Source organism: Lynx canadensis, chromosome A1 (genome assembly GCF_007474595.2).
Source record: "Lynx canadensis isolate LIC74 chromosome A1, mLynCan4.pri.v2, whole genome shotgun sequence".
NCBI classification, from domain to species: domain Eukaryota; kingdom Metazoa; phylum Chordata; class Mammalia; order Carnivora; family Felidae; genus Lynx; species Lynx canadensis.
Genome location: NC_044303.2, coordinates 121,587,148 through 121,610,876, shown reverse-complemented (window position 1 = coordinate 121,610,876; position 23,729 = coordinate 121,587,148). Strand labels below are relative to the sequence as shown.

The following is a 23,729-nucleotide window of genomic DNA, read 5'->3' as shown; positions in this document are numbered from 1 at the left end:
CACTATGGCCATAGAGTTTACGAAATAGATCAGGAACCTAAAAATCATTTTATTTCAGTGCTGAGGTGTATCTGGTGGCTGTGAAGAGGGAAACAGAATGTTACTGTAAGATTCTGTGTCTTGTCTAAGACCTTGTTACTCCAAAGGTGGTCCTAGGACCAGCTGCATCTCATCTGCTTGTGAGAGAAAAGCACATTCTTGGGCCTCATCCCCAAATTGCTGAATAAGAAGCTCTGAGGGTGGAGCCCAGGAATCTGTCTTTAATAAGCTTTCAATATGACTCGCATGTAGGCTAATGTTTGAGGAGCGCTCCCTGGAGAATACACTGCTCTAAAAAGAGAGATGGGGCAAGGTAATGAGATATGTGGCTAACTGATGTACACAGATTCCATTTATACTTGCTTTGATCATGTGCTTGCTTATTTCTAAAGTACTTCTAGCCATGCATGACATCAGTTCATTCTACATTCCTTAGTAACATTATTCTTTGTAATACTTGAGTGAAGCCAGGGTCATTTGCCTAAAGCTGTGGCACAGTAAATCAACAACAATGCCAGAATCTGAACTTAGGATTCCCTATGAGTGCATCTTCCTTTGTTACCATCTTTGAATGCATTTGTAGTCTAGCGACTACTTTTCGAAGTTTGCTTTCAATTATGGTGTAACTTATCTAACAGAAATGAGAGTTGATCAAAATTTTGAATTCAGAAGACCCAGTTTACTGACTGTATTAACTTTTAATATGGTCAACACCAGCAGTATCCTAAATTCCAGTAGTATGCCATAGTTTTTCAAAGCATTTTACTATTCATTTGTCTTATGTGTTCTTTGGGTAAGTCCTGTGTGAGTCACAGTACGGTTATATTACAGTTGAAGGAATGAAGTCTCAGAGAGACTTTGTCTCCCTTGGATCAAGATATTAGTAACAGCCCAAGCTAGGTTTTGAATGCTTGTGCTCTGGCCCCTGGTCCAATATATTTCTATGATGCCTGCTCTGGGGGATTGTTTGATTACATATTCTGACTCCCATTTTGGTAAACACCGTTTTGGGTGATTACTCTAAGTCACTTTTTCCCTCCTCATTCTTCACTCTCAAGTGCATTCTTAGCAAACTGTCCTTACTTAGTAGAGTCTGGGGCTCCTTTACTAGTTCTGATTTGGTGTGGAGTGGGAAGGTGGTCTTTCAAGTCACTTCTTACACCTTAGACATTATGGGAATACAGTCAGCTCCCTACTGGCTGACTCCTCCTTGTAAGAAAGAATTATTCTAACAATGCAAGAATCCATCTAAGAAATTTGAATCCGATCTCTCACTTCTATGTGTGGGTTTAATTCAAGTCTTTTTTCTTCTTAAGGTTTGGTTTTGTTTATTTGTTTAGGGTGTGGGACCTCAGGAATATACTTTAATCAAGTTGAAAGTGCTTGAGCCGTACCCATCCAAATTAAGGTAGGTTCGCTGCAGAGTTATTGCATTATCTTTTTGAAGTAACAGATAGATGCAATAGAATTCACAACACTTTTTTGCGTAAACATATATTTTTTTCTTCTTAGTGGCCTGAGAGGGAAAAATATCTTCTTGGTAGCTGCTACTCTCAGACCTGAGACCATGTTTGGACAGACCAACTGTTGGGTTCGCCCTGATATGAAGTACATTGGGTTTGAGACGGCGAATGGTGATATATTCATCTGCACCCAGAGAGCCGCCAGGAATATGTCATACCAGGGCTTTACCAAACACAATGGAGTGGTGCCTGTTGTTAAGGAATTAATGGGAGAGGTGAGTTGGGTAGCAGATTTTTAATTTTAGTGCTTAAATTTAGAGGAACATTTTATCCATGACACTTGAGAAAAGAGCATTGGAAAATTCATTTTAATTGAGGAATACATGCAATGTGTAAATCGTTAAGTTCAGTATTTTGGTGCAGTTTTATTACATGTGTACACTCCACCCTAATCAAGATACAGACCAGTTCCAGTAGTCCAGAAGGTGCTCCCACGTCCATCTTGCAGTCAGTACCCACCCCTCTTCCACAAAGGTAACCACCACTCTGCTTTTAGTCATCAAAGATTAGTTGCTGTTCTTGAACTTTACGTAATTGAATTATATAATCTGTACTCTTTTGTGTCTGGCTTCTTTTGTTCAACATTAAGTCTGTGAAATTCATACATGTTGTGTGTAGTAGACTTGTTCTTTTTTTATTGCTGTGGAATATTCCTTGTGTGACTATATCACTATAGCATTTTTGACTCGTATGTTTCAGTTCAGTAAGTATCTGCTTGAAAAATATAGACAGTTCTCCCCGAGAGATTTAATGGTTGCAGTGGAATATAATTACCTGTGTTTCTGGTATAGAATTGCAGCTGTTTGTTTTTCTGAAGAATCTTGGTTGATGGTAACTAAATCTGGACGATTATATAGCTTTTATTCTTACACTTTATTTACTTACCAAAATTTCAGAGTATATTTTATTAAACCCTTTAATAAATGCTAATCTTAGGTATCTTGATAAATCATATTTTCAAATTTTTTTAATGTTTATTTTTAAAAAAATATTTATTTTTGAGGCGAGACAGAGTGTGAGCAGGGGAGGGGTAGAGAGAGAGGGACACACAGAATCCGAAGCAGGCTTCGGGCTCTGAGCTGTCAGCATAGAGCCCAACGCGAACCGTGAGATCATGACCTGAGCCAAAGTCAGATGCTTAGTTGTCTGAGCTACCCAGGTGCCCCTCTTCCTCTTTTTAATATACAGATGGCAATATATTTTGGGGCGTCTGGCTGGCTTAGTCAGAAGAGTGTGTGACTCTTAATGTCAGGGTCCTGAGTTTGAATTCTGCACTGAGGGGTAGAGATTACTACAAAAAAACCCAAAAAACAAAAAACACAAATGGCAGTATACTTTATCACATTTTTCTGCATCTTGCTTTCTTCTTTTTTCTTTTCCTTAGCTATGTCTTGGTATTTGCCTTGTGGGTGCATAGCTTCCTTATGTCTTATGTTTTGCAGCCACATAAGTAGTCCATTGTGTGGCTGTACCACAGTGTATTTAACCATTTTCTATAATGCACATTTGAATAGATTCCTGTTGTTTTCTGTTACAAGCAGTGCTGCCACTTCTCATCAGCTGTTGGAGTTGTGTCTGAGAAGTTTTTAGGAATAGTGTTAATAACACAGATTTTTCCTGTTACTAGTGCAATTTCTTTCCCTGTAAATTTGAACAGATTTTGGAGTGAGGAAAATGGGTGATATAAATTAAAAAACAGCTTTTAGCCCTTAAGACTGTTACGATATTTAGCCTTCACCCACGTGACTGTAAGTTCCATAAAAGCAGTTTCTCTTTGAATAAAGTGGGCCGGTGGGAACTGTGTGGAATTGAGAACTGCAGTCTTTAGCTTAGTTTTGAGAGTATGGGTTCAGTATTGTTGAACGTTTGGATTTTTTTTTAAGAGAAACTAGATGTATGTTTTTCATACAGTTTGTCTTCCTAATCATTGTTGTTTTTTTTTTAAGTTTATTTATTTATTTTTATTTGGAGAGAGAGCTAGAGAGCAAGTTGGCGAGGGGCAGAGAGAGAGGGAGACAGAATCCCAAGCAGGCTCTGTGCTTTCAGCGCAGAGCCCTATGTGGGGCTTGAACTCACTGTGAGATCATGACCTGAGCCGAAGTCAAAAGTCGGATGCTCAACCAACTTAGCCACTCAGGTGCCCTGCTAATCATTGTTTTAAATGGATATACAGTATTTTATTTTGTTTATATCTCATATTTTGTTAAATGCTTTTTCTATCATTTAAATTTTAGCTGTTTCCAGGTTTTGCTGTTGTAGTTAACACAGCATTGGGTAGACTTCTCAAAGAAAAAACGTTTTTTTCTTTTGAGGTAAATTCCTAGGACTGGCTGGATCTAAGTTGTGTGAATGTTTTTGTGTCTTGCTATGATTCTTACATCGTTTTCCTCAAGGAGTACAATGCCACCAGCAATGTATTAGTGTGTTAATTTCCTCACCACCTTATGACATCACGTTTGGGAATTATAATTATTTACAACTATTTTTAGTCTAGTGTGTATAAAAGAATGAGTTTGTTTTACTTCATGTATTTTTTAATGTTAGCTTCTCAGGGCTTAAAAATATTAACACTTTTAAATTTGAGTGAGTAAAATAAGTTTTTTCACCTTTTATGCTGATCTTTTTGTTGCACAGGAAATGCTTGGTGTGTCGCTTTTTGCACCTTTAACATCTTATAAGGTGATCTATGTTCTTCCAATGCTCACCATTAAGGAGGATAAAGGTAAAGAGTTTCTTTCTTTCTTTCTAGAAATACTTTGGTGATTGCATTCTGTTGTATTAATTAATTCCATACTTTCTTGTATAAGGCACTGGTGTGGTCACAAGTGTTCCTTCTGACTCCCCTGATGATTTTGCTGCCCTCAGAGATTTGAAGAAAAAGCAAGTGAGTATCTGAGTTTCATGTTGTTATTAATTCTTTATCATCTCATTATGTACCATTGAACCAACTATGAAATGAAAAAGCTATCATATCTTGGAACTGTTATCTCCTTGTTTCTATATGTGTATATATTTGAAACATAATATTTCACAGAATTTTTAAGACTTCTAGAGTTTAGGTTTACAATAAATTGGAGAAGAAGGTAGAGAGATTCCCCTTGTTCCCACACATGCACAGCCTCCCCCCTTATCAACATCCCCCACCAGAGTGGTGCATTTCTTACCATGGATCAACCTACATTGATGCATTATAATTCCCCAAAGTCCATAGTTTACCTTAGGGTTCACTCTTGGTGGTGTATATTTGGGTTTGGACAACTGTATAATGACATAGATTCATCATTATTATATCATATAGAGTATTTTCGCTGCCCTAAAAGTCCTGTGTGCTCTTTTTGTTCATCTCTTTCCCCTGTGACCATGCTGTCAGTGCAGAGCCCCATGTGGGCTCGATCTCACAAACCATGAGATCATGACCTGAGCTGAAATCAAGAGTCGGATGCTTAACTGACTGAGCCACCTCGGTGCCCAATGTCTTTTAATTCTTGGTACTGTCTGTTGCAGAGCAGCTTTTAACTTTAATGAAGTTTGATTGTTATTTCTTTCACGGATTAGGTCTTTGATGTTGTATCTAAAAAGGCACCACCATACCCATGGCCATTTAAGTTTTCACCTACGTTAGCTTCTAGGAATTTTATAATTTTATGTTTTACATCTAGGTCTGTGATCCATTTTGAGTTAATTTTTATGACAGTGTAAGCTCTATGTCTAGATTCATTTTTTTTTTTTTTTTTTTGCACCTGGGTGTCTAGTTATTCCAGTAACATTTGTTGAAAAGACTATCTTTGAATTATTGTATTGCCTTTGCTCCTTTGTCAGAGATCAGTTGACTCTCTTTATGGGCTCACTATTTTGGTGCACTGAACTATTTGTCTCTTCTTTCCAGCACTACACTGTCTTGATTACTGTAACTTTATAATAAGTCTTGAAGTCAGATAGTGTCTGTTCTCCAATTTTTTTTTTTTTAGTACTGAGTTCACTATTCTGGGTCTCTTGCTTCTGTATAAAGCTTTGCGATCAATTTGTTGGTATTCATAAAATAACTTGTTGGGGTTTTCATTGAGATTGTGCTGAATCTGTAGGTTAAATTGGAATTGGTAAGAATTGACATCTTGGCAATACTGAATCTTTCAGTCCATGAACATGAAGTATCTCTCCATTTATTTAGTTCTTTGATTCTCTTCATAGAGTTTGTAGTTTTTCTCACGTAGATCTTATGTATGTTTTGTTACTTTTGTACCTAAGTATTTGATTTTGGAGGGGATGCTAATATCAGTGGTACTGTGTTTTTAGTTTTGAATTCCACTTGTTCATTTTTAGTATATTGGAGTGCAATTAACTTTTTTTTTTTTAAGTTTATTTACTTATTTTGAGCAAGGGAGAGAGAGAGAGAGAGAGAGAGAGAGAGAGAGAGAGAGAGAGAGAGAATGTGAGTGGGGGAGGGGCAGAGAGAGCAAGGGACCGAGAGAGACTCCTAAGCAGGCTCTGTGCTGTCAGTGCAGAGCTTGATGTGGGGCTCAGGCTCACAGACTTCGAGACCATGAACTGAGCTCAAATCGAGAGTTGGTTTTAATTGACTCAGTCATCTGAGGTACCCCTGGAATGCGATGAACTTTTGTATATTAACCTTGTATCCTGCAACTTTGTTACAATTGCCTATTAGTTCCAGGAGTTTTTTTCCCTTCATTCTTTTGGATTTTCCTACGCAGATGATCATTCCATCTATGAACAAAGACAGTTTTATGCTTTCCTTCCCAATCTGTATACCTTTTATTTTATTTTCTTCCCTTATTGCATTAGCAAGGGCATTCAGAACGATATTGAAAAGAAGTGATGAGAGGAACATCCTTGCTTCATACCTGATCTTAGTGGGAAAACTTTGAATTTCTCATCCTTAAGTGTGATATTAGCTATGGGTTTTTTGTAGATAGTCTATCAAGTTTTAGAAGGTCTGCATCTATTCCAGTTTACTAGGATTCTTTATCAGGAATGGGTGTTGGATTTTTTTCAAATGCTTTTCTTGCATCTCTTAATAGGATCATGTGATTTTTCTTTTTTAATGTTTTGCTGGATTCCATAAAACTTTAGAAAAAGTTGTGATATTCATATTCACATTTTCACTGCAACCTAGAATATGAACCTCATTTTCAGTGGTGTATGTGTGTGTGTGTGTGAATTTTTGCTTTTGGCTTGCTCTTTCTTTTTAATTTTTTAAAATGTTTTTATTTTATTTTTTTTTTTTGAGAAAGAGACAGAGCATGAGTGGGGGAAGGGCAGAGAGAGAGGGACACACAGAATCTGAAGCACAGATTGTCAGTCTGTGCTGGCAGTCAGCACAGAGCCCTACGCGGGGCTCGAGCTCACAGACCATGAGATCATGACCTGAGCCGAAGTTGGACGCTTAACTGACTGAGCCACCCAAGCACCCCATTTGGCTTACTATTTCATCATTTAAGCAATTCACTGTAATTTAAACTGTTGAGTTTTTTAGTGACATAGATCTCTTCTTGAGATATTTGGAAAAATTAAAAAATTTCCATATGAAAGGGAGAACAAATAGTTTATATTTTAAATTCTATTTGTTTATTTAGGAGAACAAATATTTTTTAAAAAGTTTTGGAGTTTGTTCTCTCAATGATTATGCCAATAAAGTGTTGATCATTAGTGTTAATTTGCAAAATTTTTTGTAGGCCTTACGAGCAAAGTATGGAATTAGAGATGACATGGTCTTGCCATTTGAGCCGGTGAGTACACTGAGGACTCAGAATATTCATACCCATCTCTTTGTCATTGAAAAAAAGAGCTAGCATTTTCCTTGTAACAAAATTAAATAATTAGTGGATATAAAAATAAGAGGGAGTTTGCTTAGAGTTTATTTACTTTAATTTGCTATCTGTTGTGGCACTTAAGAGTGAGAGAAAAACCAAGAGTAAGTATTTTCTTAGCACCTGGCACCTGCAGTTCTGAAACAATGTTTTTAGCATCACCAGTTTTATAGTAGCTTATTTTGCTAGTAGGGCCAACTTCCAAGCTTCTAAAGACAAAATTTTGCCATGTTAGCCATGAATGTTTATGTTTTCATATTAGTGCCTGGTGAAGAAAAAAAAATTTAGTTACTAGCAAATAACTTTCATGAAGAATCTAGAAGACTTTTTATAAGCCAGAAGTAAGACCATCCTTAGATTTAGTTTTTTATATCGTTTTGCTAGTTTTAGAATTATATGCCAGTACAGGGTTGTGGGCTGGAGAAGGTGTGTTATATAGTGAGGGAGGGACAATTTAGGGGTTGGTGCAGAGAATTTGGGTAGTTCCTGTGGAGGAGAGTAAGAAGACAAATTCACATCTGGATGTTAGTCACAGTGATTACCTAATGTGTGGTGCTGTGGTAATGATATATAAAATCTGAAATGACTTCATTGGACAGTAGAGGCAAATGAATTATGCACCACAGGGCCGTTTTTATGATCATTCAGTGTGAATAAGGTCCTGAAATTGCTGTTCTTTACAGGTGCCAATCATTGAAATCCCAGGTTTTGGAAATCTTTCCGCTGTAACCATTTGTGATGAGTTGAAAGTTCAAAGCCAGAATGACCGAGAAAAACTTGCAGAAGCTAAGGAGAAGTTATATCTAAAAGGGTTTTATGATGGTGTAAGTTATAATTTTTTAGTTTTGCTCTGTGTATTTTTCAATGATTTAGAAGAAAATAGAAAGATTCAATATAGTTTCACCTACATACTGATTTGAGAGATAATATGAGATTGTGTTCTTCTGTTTCCAAATTTATTTATTTTTTGTTCAATGGCACTTACAGAATTATATATTTGTGTCTTTTAGGAATGTCTAAGAAATGAGTTTCTTGAGAAGATTATTTAAAGTTAGTTCATGTTATTATGGAGTCAATTTCATAGGTTTATTGCATGGACAATACCTGGTCCCTTTTGCTCTTTTAATTGAGGAGTTCATATTTTAAATAAGCAGTTTTTCTCATTTAGTTGTTAATGTCCACTAAATGCCAGGGGAGTGCAACAGACGTGTTTGGAACCTCTCTTTTCTCCTTAATTGTGCATGTGTTAATGTGGCTTACACATTTCCATGGAAAGAGGACTAGGCTAGAGAAAGTAAAAATCAAGCCAAGTTGCTAGTGTCTTGAGGTTAAAATGAAGATTTTTAAGGCTATAAATGGGAATTCTTTATTTTTACCTTCACTTTCATTGTTCTGGATAACCAACAATTGGTTATGTGTCTTTTTTTTAAGTGACTTACACATTTTGGGTGGTAAGAAAAGTTACCACTTATATAGATAGCGCTTAAGTGTTAACTTATTTAAATCTCAAAATAACCTCGTGAAGTAGGCACTATCATTCCTGTTTTACAGATGAGGAAATTGAGGCACTAAGACATTAAGTAATTTACCCAAGATCAGCAGATAGGTAGCCAGTGGCAGAACTGGTCTAGGGGAGCTTGGCTCCAGGGTTTGTGCTCTTAACCACTTTACTAACATGATCTATAAGTATAATTTTATAGTGGTCAATTAAATTGATATAAAACACTTCAGCATGTTAGAGGATTGGAAGGTCAGAAAACATCTTTCTTTTCCATTTAAGATAGAAACTATTTCAGAGAGAAACAGGAGTCACATAGCTGGAGGTCAAAATATGAGCTGGAAGGGACTGTGTGGATCTGTGACAACAATGGGCAAGCTAATACCTAGCCCTAGGATTAAATTTCCTCACTACGTTAAAGGCAGAGTTGAAAAACCAGCCTTCCTATAAGGGCCAGGTTTATCACATGGCCAAGCTAAGGAAAATGCTTGCTGGCAACAGGCAGAATTGGAAACAGAAGTCTAACTGGGGCTGAGCTGTGTGAGCTCCGTTCATTTTTCCAAAGACATCAGGAATGAACTGAGTGAGCCTATTGAAATTCTCTCCCCATGGAAATCTGAGAAGTGGGAAGGTAATGAGGGATCCTTCCTCATCTTGTTCGTGATAGCTATTCTAGTCATGGCAAAAGAAAAACCAAGTGTGTTGTATATATTAATCACCCAAGCTCTGGCAAAATAAAAACTTAAGATTACAAATGTGATAGATTTCACACTAAAAATATCTTAGTTGTGGATGGAAGTAAATTTAGTTAGGGAAAAATTTGGAGGGAACGCAAGGCAAATTTTAATTGTTTTGTCTGTGTTTTGTCCCCCCACTTCTCATCCTTTTAGGTAATGTTGGTGGATGGATTTAAAGGACAGAAGGTCCAAGATGTAAAGAAGACTATTCAGAAAAAGATGATTGACACTGTATGTGATAGGCCATCCTCTGAAGGCTGTTTTAGGAGAAAACCCTTTTTTTAAATTTATTTATTTATTTATTTATTTATTTATTTATTTACATTTATTTATTTTTGAGAGACAGAGTGAGACAGAACGTGAGCTGAGGAGGGGCAGAGAGAGAAGGAGACACAGAGTCTGAAGCAGGCCCCAGGCTCTGAGCAAGCGTTCAGCACAGAGCCCGATGCGGGACTCAGACCCACAAACCGTGAGATCATGACGTGAGCCGAAGTCGGACACCTAACGGAATGAGCTACCCAGGCATCCCTTTTTTTTTTTTTTTTTTTTAAAGTAGGCTTTTAAACCAGAGCCCAAACCGGGGTTTAAAGTCACAGCCTTGAGATCAAGACCTGATCTGAGATCAAGAGTGCCCCTAAACTAAATTTTGATTTCTGACAGTTATATATGGCTTTAATACAGAGAGACTGTGGTCTGTAAAGCTTACTAAAATAAAAAACCAGCAGTTTCCTCTCCATCCTTCCCACATTCTCTTCAATTTCTCTTCCTTGGACAGGATTACTTTCAGCTGTTTTGGTTATTTCTTTTAATATTAACCTCCATCTCTCAGATCTCTAATGTAAATGCACATAGAGTAATTTTTAAATTTTGATTTTTAGTTTTAGACATTAGCCATTGACTTTCTACCTTGGAAAACCAAGATTTAACTCTTTCTTCTACCTTGTGTCTTTCTTTCTGACCTCACCACATTTGTGTGCCCTTCTCTACCTCCCATCTTTTTAGTATAGGTACATTATAACTTACATGAGAGCAGTAATTGCGTACATTAAAAAAAATATTTCTTTTCATATGTTAATGTGGGATTTCCATGTTCAATTTGCTAATCTCTTTTTTTAAGGTCTTTTAATTTATTTTTGAGAGAGAGAGAGAGAGAGAGAGCTAGCGCAAGTGGGAGAGGGGCAGAGAGAGAGAATCCCAGGCAGGCTCTGCACTGTCAGTACAGAGTCCGATATGGGGCTCAAGCTCACAAACCATGAGATCACGACCTGAACCAAAGCCAAGTGAGCCACCAGGTGCCCCCATTGTATACATTTTTGAGACATCACTGATGTACAATGAGAACTTTTCTTCCTCAGCTTTTGTTTTTCCCTGGTGTTAATAATTGTCCTTCTTGTTTTTTAATTCCTTTTTTAAATTCCTTACTTTAAATACAATGCTGTATTCCCAAACTCTGTCCCAACTCTTTATTTCTTCTTTCACTACTTTAACACGTCAGTATGCTGTTGGTTCCTTCTTGGAGAAAGCTCTTCCCCTGCCTTCTGGCCTGTTTTAGTCTGGACTGGTTACTTACTGTCCTAGTGCACAAATATCATCTGGGATCTTCTTCCATTACTAAGAATTTTCTTTGCTTCTCTTGAGTTGGATCTCATGTTTCCTTGATCCTGTGGCCGCTGCTTAATTATTCCCTCTCTCATTTGGGTTAAACTCTTACTCTAGTAGCTTTCCTGAAAAAGGGTACCTGGAAGGTAAATTTTTGTAAGCTTCCATGTGTGAAATATCTTGTCTATCTTCATACTTGGTTGCCTGGGGACAGAATTCTAGATTGAAAGTAGTTTTGCCTTAGAATTTCATGGACATTACCCACGGTGCTCTGGTTCAGAATGCTGTTGTGAAGTCTGAAACCATTTTGGTAATAACTCATTTTTTTTATAAATGTCCTGTTTTTCCCCTCTCCTTCTCTTTGTATAGAATCTTGTCTTTCTTCCTGATGTTATGGAATTTCGTGATTTACTGTGGTGTAGGTCAATTTTCATTCATTTTTCTGAGTGCTTAGTGGGCTCCTTCAGCCTGAAGACTTAGGTGCTTTAATTTTGGGAAAATTTCTTGACTTTTTCTTTGATTGTTTCATCTCTTCCTTTCCTTATTTTTTGCTTCCTGAATTCTTACTCAATTATGGGTTCTCTTAGACTCTGGAAGTCTTTTTCTTTCTGGGAGAGTCCCTCAACTTTTTCTTCCTGAGATTTTGTTTGTTTATTGTGCGTTTTTTATATCTGCTATTTGTATGTATGTGTAAAAAAATTATGTTTGGTATGGAAAATTTCAAATTAAAAAAGTGGAGAGTAGTGTGTTGAATTCCTGTATACTTATTATCCAGCTTCATCGTTACCAATGCAGGGCCTTTTTTTTTTTTTTTTCAATATATGAAGTTTATTGTCAAATTGGTTTCCATACAACACCCAGTGCTCATCCCAAAAGGTGCCCTCCTCAATACCCATCACCCACCCTCCCCTCCCTCCCACCCCCCATCAACCCTCAGTTTGTTCCTAGTTTTTAAGAGTCTCCTATGCTTTGGCTCTCTCCCACTCTAACCTCTTTTTTTTTTTTTTCCCCTTCCCCCTCCCCCTTGGGTTTCTGTTAAGTTTCTCAGGATCCACGTAAGAGTGAAAACATATGGTATCTGTCTTTCTCTGTATGGCTTATTTCACTTAGCATAACACTCTCCACTTCCATCCACATTGCTACAAAGGGCCATATTTCATTCTTTCTCATTGCCACGTAGTACTCCATTGTATATATAAACCACAATTTCTTTATCCATTCATCGGTTGATGGACATTTAGGCTCTTTCCATAATTTGGCTATTGTTGAGAATGCTGCTATAAACATTGGGGTACAAGTGCCCCTATGCATCAGTACTCCTGTATCCCTTGGGTAAATACCTAGTAGTGCTATTGCTGGGTCATAGGGTAGGTCTATTTTTAATTTTTTGAGGAACCTCCACACTGTTTTCCAGAGTGGCTGCACCAATTTGTATTCCCACCAACAGTGCAAGAGGGTTCTCGTTTCTCCACATCCTCTCCAGCATCTATAGTCTCCTGATTTGTTCATTTTGGCCACTCTGACTGGTGTGAGGTGATTTCTGAGTGTGGTTTTGATTTGTATTTCCCTGACGAGGAGCGACGTTGAGCATCTTTTCATGTGCCTGTTGGCCATCTGGATGTCTTCTTTAGAGAAGTGTCTATTCATGTTTTCTGCCCATTTCTTCACTGGGTTATTTGTTTTTCGGGTGTGGAGTTTGGTGAGCTCTTTATAGATTTTGGATACTAGCCCTTTGTCCGATATGTCATTTGCAAATATCTTTTCCTATTCCATTGGTTGCCTTTTAGTTTTGTTGGTTGTTTCCTTTGCTGTGCAGAAGCTTTTGATCTCATAAGGTCCCAGTAGTTCATTTTTGCTTTTAATTCCCTTGCCTTTGGGGATGTGTCGAGTAAGAAATTGCTACGGCTGAGGTCAGAGAGGTCTTTTCCTGCTTTCTCCTCTAGGGTTTTGATGGTTTCCTGTCTCACATTTAGGTCCTTTATCCATTTTGAGTTTATTTTTGTGAATGGTGTGAGAAAGTGGTCTAGTTTCAATCTTCTGCATGTTGCTGTCCAGTTCTCCCAGCACCATTTGTTAAAGAGACTTTTTTCCATCAATGCAGGGCCTTTTTTATAGGATGCTATGTTTCATGAATGTGAAATCTTAATCTTTTATTTCTCTGAGGAAGATTGTTGATATTTAAGAGTAGGTACAGAAAGATGATTGGAACCTTTTTGGATGTGAGTAGGGCTTCATTGGGGGAGATCTAGAAGGGCTTTTTGGGTCTTGGGGAAGCCTTTATATTAGCCCTGATGTCAATTAGTTAGAGCTTCTTGGATTTATTAGCTTCCTCCTAGAAGATTCTTCCACTTTCTAGCTTGAGAAGTCTAAGCTAACTGGGAGCTGAAAAAATTGCTAGGGGGAATACCAAAACCCATTGCGCTGACTTTCCACTGAATCTGTCTCTTCCCACTGTGATACCCATATCCTTAACTCTGTCTTTGGTTGAGTGACTCTTGTATCCTTTCCAGAGCATAAACCTTCATTGTTCTGCTGGCATAGGGAGGGGCATTTGCCTCTCTGCATAGTATGGGATTAGGGTATCTGGGGTTCTGACCTCTTCTTTAGAAACTTCAGTTAGTCCTCTTCAGCAGAGTTTAATGTCTGTTTTTAATTTCCCTTCTTTATACCAAAGTCCTAGCTATTTAAGTTCAGTATGAAGAATTGCATTAAAAACAAAGAACAATGAATCATTTTATGAATAATTATGTTGGATTTTATCTTAAAAAATAGCCTGACAAGTGTGGGACCATAATACATTAAGAGGTATTTATATTTGGTAAACAGTTACATTCATGGTTAGTTTTCTAGTGGACGTTTTTCATGACACTATAAATCTTTAGCAACAATGTTTTTCCTGTTTAGTTTTTGTGCATCTAGTTTTTTAAAAGCAGTGGTTCTATGTGTTTAATTTCATATTTTCTTTATATTTTTTTTTATTTTTTAGAGAGAGAGATCGAGCATGAGTGGGGAGAGAGGCAGAGAGAGGAGAGAGAGAGAATCCCAAGCAGGGTCTGCGCTGACAATGCTCACATCTCCCCCTCTTTATATTCTTACTATAACAAGGATAGGGACGCCTGGGTAGCTCAGTCAGTTAAGCTTTAGACTCTTGATTTCAGTGCAGGTCATGATCTCTTGGTTTAAGAGTTCAAGTCCCGAGTCGGGCTCCATGCTTATAGTTCGGAGCCTGCTTGGTGTTCTCTCTCTCCCTTTCTCACTGCACTCACTTGCACTCACTCTCTCTCTCTCTCTCTAAATAAATAAATAAATAAACTTAAAACAAAAATAATAAGGGTAGCTTCCATAGGCAATCTAACCTTCAAACCATAGAATTAGAAAGTATTGAACATCATTCATGTTCCACTGACAAGGAATAATCGATACCTAGGAAAGATGATCCATTTGACAGAGATACACACCTTTTCAAAAGCAAATGATGTATAGAAAGAACGGCAGGGGCGCCTGGGTGGCTCAGTTGGTTAAGTGGCTGACTTCAGCTCAGGTCATGATCTCACGGGTCATGATCTCACAGTTTGTGAGTTCGAGCCCCGCGTCGGTCTCTGTGCTGACAGCTTGGAGCCTGGAGCCTGCTTTGGATTCTGTGTCTCCCTCTCCCTCTGTTCCTCCCCTGCTTGCACTCTGTCTCTCTCTCTCAAAAATAAATAAAGATTAAAAAAAAATTAAAAAAAAAAAGAGAATGGCAGATAACTTATACCGGGAAGACATACTGAAGATGTGGGGTTTTTGTTATTGGTGGTGTAACATTTTTTTTTAAAGTTGTTTTTTTATTGTCCCTGAGTAATAGAGATTGACTTGACATAATATCTGATATATTTTTATTTGCTTTCATGTAGGGAGATGCCTTTATTTACATGGAACCAGAAAAACAAGTTATGTCCAGGTCTTCAGATGAATGTGTCGTGGCCTTGTGTGACCAGTGGTTAGTCTCTCGTACAGCAAGACATTTCCTTCAGTCATTTTACTTATCCTTTTGAATTTTATGTTTTTTTTTAATCAATCTGTCCACTACCAGGTACTTGGATTATGGAGAAGAGAACTGGAAACAACAGACATCCCAGTGCTTGAAGAACCTGGAAACGTAAGAAGGGAAAAAAGTGATAAGGGAAGGGAAAGGAGATCAGAAACATGGAAGACAGTGAGGATGAAGAGAGACACTGTACCTTTTACTCTCTCCAGATTCTGTGAGGAGACCAGGAGGAATTTTGAAGCTACCCTAGGTTGGCTACAAGAGCATGCCTGCTCGAGAACTTATGGTTTAGGTAAGCATGCTTCAAATTCTTCTGTTTGAATGACTTGGCCAGTTACCTGGCAAATTAACCCTTTTACTTTTTCTCTGTCTCTCCTAGTATTTTTCTGAATTGAGAGGTTTTGGTTTGAGGGTGAGGGAAACTGGGATGTGGTGCCCTACCGTCTATCTACCTGCTGGTAGAGTATGACCTCTCAAACCCACATAGCTTTATGGATTTTTTTTAATAGAAACTTTGTAGTGCTTCAACCATTTTGCCTTTTTAAAAAATGTTTATTTTCAAGCAGGGAGGAGGGGGGCAGAGAGGGAGGGAGGGAGAGAATCCCAAGCAGGCTCTGCACGGTCAGCATGGAGCCGGATGCAAGGTTCTATCTCACGACCTGTGAGATCACGACCCGAGCCGAGATCAAGAGCCGGACACTCAACTACTGAGCCACCCCAGTGCCCCCATTTTGCTTTATATTTACTAGTTCATTTTGTTAATTATTTAAGCAAATTTAAGACCTTCTTAAATAAGTAGCTTTGTAAATGCTATAGACCTTGAAGATATGGATTCTCCAGATGAAGTATCTCTTTTAAGTTCCTCAGGAATTAATTTTCTTCTTTTTATCTTGCAGGTACTCGTCTGCCATGGGATGAGCAGTGGCTGATTGAATCGCTGTCTGATTCCACTATTTACATGGCATTTTACACAGTGGCACACCTGCTGCAGGGGGGTAACTTGCGAGGACAGGCGGAATCTCCACTGGGCATCAGGTTGGTGAATGGATGCGGCAAAGAAATGTAGTTTATTAGCAGGAGGTGTGATCTTTTGATTTACACATTGAAAGTTCCTTTTTTAAAATTATTTTATTATTTTATTTATTTTTTAAAACTTTTTATAATGTTTATTTTTGAGAGAGAGAGAGAGAGAGACAGAGCTTGAGACTGGGAGGGCAGAGAGGGAGACACAGAATCTGAAGCAGGCTGCAGGGTCTGAGCTGTCAGCACAGAGCCCAACGCAGGGCTCGAACCCACAAACCATGAGATAATGACCTGAGCCAAAGTCGGACGCTTAACTGACTGAGTCACCCAGGCATCCCTTTATTTTTTAATATTTATTTATTTATTTATTTATTTAATTAATTTTGAGACAGAGAGTATGTGAATGGGACAGGGGCAGGGAAAGAGAGAGAGAGAGGAAGAGAAAATATTCTAAGCAGGCTCTGCATTGTCAGCACAGGGCCTAATGTGGGGCTTGAACTCATGAACCGTGAGATTATGACCTGAGCTGAAGTCACATGCTTAACTGAGTTATTTTTTTATTTTTTAAGTTTATTCATTTTGAGAGAGACAGAGACACTGCAAGCGGGAAAAAGGTAGAGAGGGAGACAGAGAATCCCAAGCAGGCTCTGTGCTGTCATCATGGAGCCTGACCTGGGGCACCATCTCACGAACTGTGAGATCATGACCTGAGCTGAAACCAAGAGTCAGATGCTCAACTGACTGAGCCACCCAGGAGCCACAAAAGTTCCTTTTTTTTTTTTTAATATTTAGTTTTCATAAGAATTCATTTAGCAAATTTTGCTAATGATGTTGTTGCTTTTTTGCTGTTGAACTGAGAAAAAGTAATAAATTGTCCCTCTATTATTGTTACTGTTCTTTATTCTTAGGGGAATCTATTGTCATTTGTTATGGTAACTACATTAAGACAGAAATATCTACTTCATGGTTAGATGAAAATACTGATTCTTTCATGGAAAAATATATATTTTTTTGATGCTGGTTTTTTTTGTTTGTTTGTTTTTATTTTAATTACAGACCACAACAGATGACCAAGGAGGTTTGGGATTATGTTTTCTTCAAGGAGTCTCCATTTCCTAAGACTCAGATCCCAAAGGAAAAGTTAGATCAATTAAAGCAGGAATTTGAGTTCTGGTATCCTGTGGATCTCCGAGTCTCTGGCAAGGATCTTGTTCCAAATCATCTTTCATATTACCTTTATAATCATGTGGCTATGTGGCCAGAACAAAGGTGAGTGCTAAAAAGGATGCAGACTAAACTTATGCCTTGTGGCTTCAAATATTTAAGAAGTTATCGTGCAAGGTATAGTTAGATTTGCCAGTCACTTTCTTTTTCTTCTATTGAATGTATACTGAAGCATAAAGCACACCTTCTCCTATCTAGTGCATCCAGAAATCCTCCTACTTACTTTAGGCTCCCTCCCAGAGAGAGAGGGAGACACAGAATCAGAAGCAGACTCCGATTCTGAGCCATCAGCCCAGAGCCCGACGCGGGGCTCGAACTCACGGACCACGAGATCGTGACCTGAGCTGAAGTTCGACACTTAACCGACTGAGCCACCCAGGCGCCCCTCTAAGATCTTTTTATAGCCATACTTCTAGCCCTGCCTGTATTTTTTTTTTTAATTTTTTTTTTTAACGTTTATTTATTTTTGAGACAGAGAGAGAGCATGAATGGGGGAGGGGCAGAGAGAGAGGGAGACACAGAATCAGAAGCAGGCTCCAGGCTCTGAGCTATCGGCCCAGAGCCTGACGCAGGGCTCGAACTCTCGGACCGGGAGATCGTGACTTGAGCTGAAGTCGGACGCCCAACCGACTGAGCCACCCAGGCGCCCCCCTGCCTGTATTTTTTAAATAGTTACTGCATAGTATTTCAGTGTATGCCTGCATCATAGTTTATGTAACCAGTCCTTCACTTAACGCACACTTGTTTTTATTTTTTTCGTTATGAACAGCACTCAATAAATATCCTTGTACATTTGTCTTTGCAAATTTTTACAGAGCTTTTAGCATTTACCTCAACTTTTTAAGCTTAAACTAGAATGTTTATGTTGTGTTTTCTGTCTTTGAACATTTACCTGTAAAGTGACAAATGGCCTGCAGCTGTGAGAGCAAATGGACATCTCCTCCTCAACTCTGAGAAAGTAAGTAAGGCTTTTGGCCTCTCGAAAGTTTAAAATTCTGCAGAAAACTTTTCAGATACAAGAAGTTGTATTTCTTAAAGAAATAAAGAGTATAAAAATCAGAGTTAGTCTTCCATTTAAAATATATAGGAAGGACTACCAGCATAAATTAGGGAGTAGAGTGAATAGTATTAACTGAGGGGAGGGAGTGGGAAAATTTGTTATGTTATGTTATGTTTTGTTATGTTACATTACGATATGTTAGAGAGAAGGAGGGAGAACGTGAGCAGGGAAGAGAGGCACAGGGAGGGAGAGAGAGAGAGAATCTTAAACCCTTAAGCAGGCTCCACGCTCAGCATGGTACCTGATGCGGGGCTGCATCCCATGAGCCAACTGGGATCGTGACCTGAGCCAAAATCAAGAGTTGGGTACTCAACAGACTGAGCCACTCAGGTGCCCCAAAACTTACTTATTTTAACATTTGTGGTTAGAATGACAGAAGGTAACACAAATTGTGACTAGAGGAGAGAGAGATAGATAAGAAACATAAAGATCCTAGCATTGTGACCCTAGAATATCTTTCTCATTAAGTTGAGAAGATCATTTGGTGGGATTTGTTTTATATTATGACCAGCCACTGAATTATAATAATAGAATTTTGGAATTGCCAGGATTCTTAACAGTCATGTAATATTTCTTCCCAGGCAATGTAATATTTCTGTTTATACTAGTACTGCTTCCAGTATTGTTAAAACTCTTAGTATATATGATTTTTAATAGGCTACGTAAGACTTTATGTCTCATTAATCAATATCTTCAACAGGAGGTTATGCAAACCTCATAACCAAGCCCTTGTTTGCTCCTGTGATGCTTTTGTTCACATTAGAAAGGGGTACCCCTCCTCAACCAAACCTGAAATTAAGTTACTATGTTATTTCTTAGTAATGACAATTGTAGCAAGTTGGATTTGTTACAGTTAGTGAATTTTGCTGCTCCTGTTGGAATATTAATGGTAAAACAGTATTCTTTGCTATAAATATCTGTCATAATGAGAATAGACATAGATTTAAACAAATAATAGATGGTCTGAATTGTAAAATGAAACATCATTTAACCAGTGTTCTAATATTGAAAGGGAATAAAAAAGTTCATTTAAAATAATCTCTATATTAGACCGAAAAACAGCTCTTTGATTAGAAACATGGGCTATTGGATACGCCTGGCTGGCTTAGTCGGTAAAGCATGTGACCCTTAATCTCAGGGTTATGAATTCAATCCTCATATTGGATGTGGAGCCTACTAAAAAAAAAAAAAAAAAGCATGGGCTATTTATAGATTTTGTTAGATCAACAAGGACTTTTGATTCTTAAATTCATTTTTACTTTGTAAGTCAAAGTGACACTATGTATGTTATATATTTATCTGTTTGTATATATGTGTATATATGTATATGAATGTAAATTGTGGTATATCATGACATTCTCTTTGGTCTCAACATTGTTGTACTCTACACTGTACTGAATTTCTTAGAACTAGATACTTTATTGCCATGTAGCATAAAACTGGATAATCACCTCTGTTTGGTATCAGCAAAGTTATGATAAAGATACAACATTCTTAAATAGTAAAGATTGATAGGCTGTGCACAGTGCCTCCTTTGATGTGGTGCCCTCAGGTAGAGCACAGCTTGAAGAAACAATTATTGTGACGCCATTGACAGGAAGTTCCCTAAAAGCCTAACTCTGACTTCATACACTAGTCCTTTCATTTCTGAAGGTGTCTAATTGCTGTAAAGCTCTTCTTTATAAGCAGCTGAAATGAAGTCACTTAGTAACCGGACTTTAGTTTCTATGTCTGGAAAATTAGTGCAAGGTATCTTTTCCATTCCCTCTTTGTAATATTTTTTGTCTGTGTTTATCTGATTGTGGCTAACCCATGTATTTTGATTTGGCTGATTTGGTTTATTTTACTTATATGCTTAATAATGCCTGGTCATTGATTTTTATTTCAGATGTCAAAGTCCACAGGCAACTTCCTCACTTTGACCCAAGCTATCGACAAATTTTCAGCGGATGGTGAGTATGCTTTTTTATTATTGCTATTATATAGGGTCTGATTCTCTTCAGATTATAGAAAACAAGTTAAAATTGTTTCAGTTTTACTGCCTTTTTTTTTTTTTTTTGGCTTTTACAGTAGTTTAAAATAGTCGTGTTTTCTTTGTGTACAAGCAATGTAATATTTAAAATGTAAGAATTGCTGACATGATCTTTTTAGGAACAGATTTGAACTAAGACTATTAGAGTCTTTTTTAAAAAAGAAACTCACTGTAATTGCTACTCGGCTTGCTTCAATTTCTTATTACTTGAAAGATGAAAGAATCGGTTTGTAGAGATGTTGACTGTAAAGCTTTTCCAAAGTATTTGCTTCGTACTTGATATAAATATGGGTCACTTAAACCTGGGAGCATTCATTTTTTAGAACAGTCTTTTCTCCTTGGCCTCAGTACTGTTCCATTTGATCATTACTTTGTCAAGGGAAGACATGCACTGTGTAACCTGAAGGAACCATTCATTACTTTGGTCATCATGGCACTTGTTTCTTCTCATCATGGCTAGCACAGTTTGAGGCCATACTGATGGGAATGGGAAAGAACTAACCTAATTAACTTGGAGAAACATTGCTTTGACTGGACACTGTAAACCAAAAAGAACTGCACATCAGTACTGTAATTGGTAAGACTATTTCTTGCGTGAGGTATAGGATAGCAGTGTGTGCTGGGATTGAACAAATAAATCTATTGTAGATGAGAGCTCACTGTCAAAGAAGATGGAAATAATAAAGGGGGAATGCTAGAAGGCAGCCTGTGGTGTTGGATTGGAATTGGCAATATCTAATGGTTTTAATTTTATATATAGATAGATTAATGCAAAAATTAACATTGGTGTGTGCAGTGGGTTAGTGCATGTGCACACATTTCCCTAGCTGTGTGTGCCAAGAAGGCTTATGAGCAGTGACACCCCAGTGGCAGAGGCACACCTGGCATTCAGATCTTGGTTTCTAACTACAGTTTTCTGATAAGTGGAACTGGGGTGCCTAGGAGAAGTGACTGATTTGCAGGCTGGAGTAGGGAAAATAACAAGATGAGCATGGAACACATTGTTCCAGAAAATAAGGAAATGTTTCAATAAGGATGGGGACATTTGAAGGGCACACAGGTACTGAAGACAGAAGGTGGCAGCAGAGTAGGAGGATTCTCACTTGCCTTGTCCCATGAATACAGCTAAATAACTATCAGATCGTCTTAAATAGCCCAGAAATCTATATGAAGACTGGCAGAACACACTCTACAACTAAAGATAGAGAAGGGGCCATATTGAAGAATGTAGGAAGTGTGGAGACATGGTTTGGGAAAGAAACAGATCATGACCGCTGTTGGGGAGAGGGAGCTGCAGTCATGGAAAAGGATAAGACACAAACTAGCACACAGGGGAGCACATGGGGAAAACAAATCCCTATAGCAAAGGGCTTGGAAAGCGAGAGAGCCTGAATTTTTGAGTACTTGTATCCAGTGGGGCTTAATTAAAGTTTGGAGTTTTAAAGGTCACTGTGCTTGGCTCTGGAATAGCCTGGAGGACACTGGGGCTGTGTTTGGAGAGAAGGCAAGCAAACATCATGCAGACATATGGCAGGGAAACAGTGATCTGAAGAGCACCCGGGACACACAGTGGAGAAGTTAGTTGCTCATCTCATAGCATGTTCTGGAGTGGCAGCATTCACAGAGGGACCCCTCCAGGAACAAAGGAATTGGCAGGTGCCGTTCCCTTCCTCATCCTTCAGCATAAACGCAGGGCCGCCAGTAGGAACTAGTTCAGTGCTGATACTTGCCACCTAACTTGCTTACATCAATCCCCACCACTCTGCATTTTGGTGGAACCACACCTCCTGGTTATGCTTGCCTCAGTCCCAGTGCAGCAGGGCCCCTTCCTCAGAAGACTGGCTCAAACCCCTGCCCACACCATGTCTCTCGAACTGAGAATTTTATGAGGCCTTAGTGCTGGAAGCACCAGGTTTCATTTCACAAGCAGACCAGAGCACACCTAGTTTAAGTGCACCACATTCAGGGACCAAACACTGCCCACAACAGGCAAAGAGAACATCTGTAGATGACTGGCCTGAAAGATAAAGCAGCCAGGAAAAACAGCAGAGCACACGCAGCATACACTGGAGATATTCCTGGGAGCAGCAGGTCCTGGGGAAATGGGGATACTACACAGTAGGACACTATAGGCTTTTCTTCATAAAGCCTTTACCTTCAAGAACAGGAGACATTAGCTGACTTTCCTAATGCACAGAAACAGGCACAGAGACTCAGACAAAATGAGAAGACATAATTTGTCCCAAATGAAAGAATAAGACAAGGCCATGGCTGGAGATCTAAGCAAAACAGATATAAATAACATGCCTGATTAAGAATTTAAAGCACCGATCATAAGGATACTCACTGGATTTGAGAAAAGAGTAGAGAACATCATTGGGACCATCAACACAGAGATAAGGAATAACAGCAGTAAACAAAGTGCAAAACACACTCGAAATGAACAGAAGGCTGGAAGAAGCAGAGGAATGAAGTAATTACTAGATGACAGAGTAATAGAAAGTAATCAAACTGAACAAAAGAGAGAAAAAAGAATTCTGCAAAGTGAGAGTAAACTTAGGGAACTCAGTGACTCCATCAAACATAGTAACAATCGTATTATAGAGTCCCAGAAGAAGAAGAAGAGAGAAAAGCAGGCAGAGAATGTATTTGAAGACATAATAGCTGAAAACTTACCTAATCTGGAGAAGGAAACAGATAGCCAGATCTAGGAAACACAGAGAGCCTCCAACAAAATTAACAAAAGCAGACCCATTCCAAGACATATTGTAGTTAAAATGGCAAAATATAGTGATAAGGAAAAAATATTAAAAGCAGCAAGACAAGGGTGGGTCATTTGGTTAAGCGTCCCACTCTTGATTTTGACTCGTGTCCTGATCTCATGGTTTGTGGGTTTGAGCCCTGCATTGGGCTCTGTGCTGATGTGCAGAGTCTGCTTGGGATTCTCTTTCTCCTCTCTCTGCCTTTCCCCTGCTCATGTGTTTTCTCTCTCTCTCTCTCTCTCTCTCTCTCTCTCTCTCTCTCAAAAATAAATAAATAAACATTAAAAAACAGCAAGACAAAAGAAGATGGTTACATACAAAGGAAACCCCATAAGTTGATCAACAGATTTTTTAGCAGAAACTTTCCAAGCTAGAAAGGA

General features: G+C 38.4%; 1 protein-coding gene across 2 annotated transcripts in view; it reads left to right on the top strand.

Annotated features, from left to right (window-relative positions):
• The window catches only part of LARS1 (leucyl-tRNA synthetase 1), a 75,759-nt gene that overhangs the window by 24,521 nt on the left and 27,509 nt on the right, over positions 1-23,729 (top strand). For both annotated transcript variants that reach the window (XM_030320745.2, XM_030320752.1), the window contains 14 exons: positions 1,380-1,447; positions 1,552-1,777; positions 4,197-4,284; positions 4,370-4,446; positions 7,253-7,306; positions 8,071-8,211; positions 9,776-9,853; positions 15,115-15,200; positions 15,294-15,359; positions 15,458-15,540; positions 16,145-16,283; positions 17,328-17,540; positions 18,396-18,453; positions 20,444-20,507. In XM_030320745.2, coding sequence (XP_030176605.1) covers positions 1,380-1,447; positions 1,552-1,777; positions 4,197-4,284; positions 4,370-4,446; positions 7,253-7,306; positions 8,071-8,211; positions 9,776-9,853; positions 15,115-15,200; positions 15,294-15,359; positions 15,458-15,540; positions 16,145-16,283; positions 17,328-17,540; positions 18,396-18,453; positions 20,444-20,507 — 1,441 coding nt within the window. The remainder of the gene's footprint in view (positions 1-1,379; positions 1,448-1,551; positions 1,778-4,196; positions 4,285-4,369; positions 4,447-7,252; positions 7,307-8,070; positions 8,212-9,775; positions 9,854-15,114; positions 15,201-15,293; positions 15,360-15,457; positions 15,541-16,144; positions 16,284-17,327; positions 17,541-18,395; positions 18,454-20,443; positions 20,508-23,729) is intronic.